This window comes from Galeopterus variegatus, unplaced genomic scaffold (genome assembly GCF_000696425.1).
Source record: "Galeopterus variegatus unplaced genomic scaffold, G_variegatus-3.0.2 Scaffold6338, whole genome shotgun sequence".
Classification (NCBI taxonomy): Eukaryota; Metazoa; Chordata; class Mammalia; order Dermoptera; family Cynocephalidae; genus Galeopterus; species Galeopterus variegatus.
Window position 1 is genome coordinate 120764 of NW_007732449.1, and position 3630 is coordinate 124393.

General features: G+C 38.0%; 1 protein-coding gene across 1 annotated transcript in view; it reads right to left on the reverse strand.

The window, feature by feature from the left end:
• The window catches only part of WDR16 (WD repeat domain 16), a gene marked incomplete at its 5' end in the record, with an annotated part of 32406 nt that extends 31354 nt beyond the window's left edge, over nucleotides 1–1052 (reverse strand). The window contains one exon of the mRNA XM_008590729.1: nucleotides 882–1052. Coding sequence (XP_008588951.1) covers nucleotides 882–1052 — 171 coding nt within the window. The remainder of the gene's footprint in view (nucleotides 1–881) is intronic.
• Nucleotides 1053–3630: the final 2578 nt, after the last annotated feature.

Genomic DNA, 3630 nt, shown 5'->3' on the forward strand with positions numbered 1-3630 from the left:
CCTCGGCGGGAGCGCCCCCGCGCTTCCCAAGCGGCGCACTGTAGCAGTGCGCCACCGGGCCAGCCCCTAACAAGCTTTTTAAAGAGAAAAAAAGTTAGACAGAAAGGAAAGGACCAGTTTCCCAGTAAAGATTCACCTAATGGGAAATCACTAGCCACTGTCGCTGTTAGAAATATTTGTAAGAACCTAATCACAAGGACACAGGGAGCCAAAACTACAGCTCATGATCTCAAGGACTGAAAGTAAGTCATGGTGATCTTCAGAACAATTTGTAAATTCAAGCTAAATACTGAGGAAGTTCAAAGTAAAAACTGACCAACTTCGTGAAATGAATCTCACGAAAGGCTCGAAATGTTCAAAAATGTTTAAAATCAAATAATGGCCCACTGTGACTGAAACTCTTTTGGATATCAGAATTGCTGATGGTTATTTGTTTTATTTGTTTTGTGTGGGATTTACCAAGAAATATAGCAACTAGATCCAGAAGACCTCTTATACCCACCATCATAAAGTCTGACAAATTTGAGAGACCCCAAGAGGTACAAATGAATGCCTGGAAAGAAGTTTGAAAAAGGCACTACTAAGCTTTTTCCAGATGGCATTGGGAAAACATAGAAAAGTTTTGCCAGGTGTTTACCCTTTCTTTGATAGGTTTATTAGAAAAGTCAACATTCTAAAGAAACCCAAATCTGAATTTGGAAAACTAATGTAATTGCATGGTGAAGACAATAGAAAGCTTAATAAAATAATTCACTACATTAGAAAAATGTGATGGAAAAAAATCATACTTATGTTAAGAGATGTTGAAAATGCATTCATAAAATTAAATTCCCAGTACACTGCTTCAAATCTCCATGTTCTTATTTTCCTTGTCTACTTACAATGGAAAGACAATGTCCTGGACAGCTTCAAAGTGACAAGTTGCAATGAGAGTCTCTTTGAAATCTGTGAAGTTGACACGATAAATGTGTGATTCTTCTGTTCCTACAAAAAACTGGTGTCCTTCTCCTCGCAGTGCAATAGAAGTGATGCCACCTTGTAACTGAATTTTCCTTTAAGAAGAAACAGAAAGGTAAAGTATTTATTAACCATCAGGAGCATTTCAAAGGATACAAATCAGGCATATGACGTGGGACATGCCCTCAAGGAGGTGACACAGTTGCAAAGGCAGGAGTTATTCCCAATGTTGTGCACCCATGGTCAGTAAAGGGAGAGGTGAGCATGGGTTAAAATAGTCAGGGAAGATTTATCAGTGAGATGCAGTCTGAAATCTGTTGTGCAAAGCAGGCAGGATTAAGAGAACATTCCAGGCAGGCATATGGACACAAATGGCCATAGCAACTAAACCCTTTATTAATTCTGTTTCTGGAAAATAATCCTAAAATTGGCAGGGGGACCCTTTCTGTCAAAGGATGCTAATACAGTATAACCTTATTTAAAAGAGTGAAAAGTTGGAAACAACCTAAATATCCGATTGTAATGGAATTGTTAAATGATCTATGGGACATCAACTTCATAGATTATATGCTTAGCCATTAAAACAATGTTTAAAATATTATGTAGTACTGTGCATATATATATATATTTTTTTTACACAATAGTTAAAAAAGATTACATAGTAATATTGAACATGTTTATGATGCTTGCATTAAGTAAAAAACCAGAATACAGTATTTCATGTATAAAATAAGTACAATTGTTTAAAAATTTATATGAATAACAAAGAAGAAATAACAAAATGTTAATAGTGGTTGTCTTTGCCAGAACCTACAGGCATTGTTTTTTCCTCTCCCACATTTCAGATTTCTCCCTCCTCCCCTACAATGAGCATGAACTTTAAAATATATATATATACACATATATTCATATACTATATGGAACATATACTAGGAACCTAGCCATGCTCTGAAACTAATTTAGTATTGACAGTAAGAATTCAATGAGGGTTTTTGTGTAACGAGTCATATGGGAAATGCAGTGTTTTAGAAAGATTTGTTTGTTGGTAGGACACAGACACTTAATAAAGAAAGGACAGGCGGCAAATCATAGGCCAGTTCCAGAAGTTGAAGTTGCCAGAAATTTCTGGGCCTCAGTTTACTCAACCACAGAACAATTCCTCCTTTACAGGGCTGCAGTGATTATTGGAGATAAGGGGGTAATGTACACTAGCTCATAGAGGGCAGCCAGGAACTACTGGCTATTGGCATCTGGGCTCCCTAGAAGATGAGGTGAGATCCAGGGGTCAAGGGGAAGGCCAGAGGTCTCAAAACTTTAGCAGTCTGTCTTGATCATACTACTTACTTTCTAGTCCCCATGACTTCTCATGTGGGCTGTTTTATCAATCTACTAAAATCCAAGGAGGTAGAAATCACTGCATCCAATCTGAACCTAGTCTTGTCGCTTGTCCCACAGGATTATTTTGGAAACATTGATGGCATAAATCTTGTAATCATTGCTTTGAATCTATCTTCATCACAATGGGAATATTTGCATATGAAAAACAAGGGGTTAAAAAACTAGGGGGTTAATTTACTATATTCATTTCACATATCCAGAGACTACCCAACATTTTTTTTTACTTGATTTTATTCCTTGCATCTTGTTTCTCATTTATTATACTTAGATACTATTTCTTTCCTCTCCTGATTTTTGCTATATTGGTTGTTGCTCCTCATCCCTCACCCACCCTACCTGTATTAGGACTCAGGTTTGGTCATGAGTTAAGAAAGGAGCTCGCTCTCTCATCAGAAATCAGAGTCCAGGGCTTTTAAGTGTCTATTCAATGAGGTTGTCCAGGTACCAGGATCCTAAGTAATTTTGCTCCCAGCATTCTCTACGGCTGTGGTTTTCAAACTTGAGCATGTGTAAGAATAACCCAAAAGGCTTCCAACGTTGTTCTTAAATCATCTTCCTCCCTTGTTCCCTCTTACACAAACACAAAAAATTTTGGTCCAAAAATATGCAAAATAAGACCTATTTTGAATTTAAAATTGCAACCTGTCCCTGCCCCTATTCAAACACTAATTCCCCTTACTCTCTATCCTACTCCATTTTTCTCCATTGTACTTATAACCCTTTAATACTATGAGGGTACTTCAGAAAGTTCTTAGAAAAACAGAATTGAAAGGTAGGGCTGGCCGGTTAGCTCAGTTGGTTACAGTGTGATGCTGATAACACCAAGGCCCAGGGTCCAATCCCCGTACCAGCCAGCTGCACCCCCACCTGGATGGTAATACGAATCTTTCCATGAACTTTTTTTTGTATATACTTTTTTTTGTTTATTTTGTTAATTATTTGTTCTCTTTTCCCTCCTGCTAGAATGTAAGCTCCATGATGGCAGGGATTTTTTTCTTCTTTTTTGTTTGCTCTATTCATTTGAGATATCCCAAGCACCTTAGAATAGCACCTAGTATACAGTGAGTTCTCACACAGATTTGTTTGAATGAAGACAACTGATGGCTGGTTTCTGCAATGCACATGCAATTACTACTGGCTCCCTGGGAGTTAGCAGAGGCCATATGGAGCATGTCTGAGGTATTTGGATGTTGTTGAAGGTAAGTTCGAGTTCGGCCTCTACTCCTCTGTGAAGAGTCTTCCCTGATCTCTTCATCCCAAGAAGATCATTCGTTT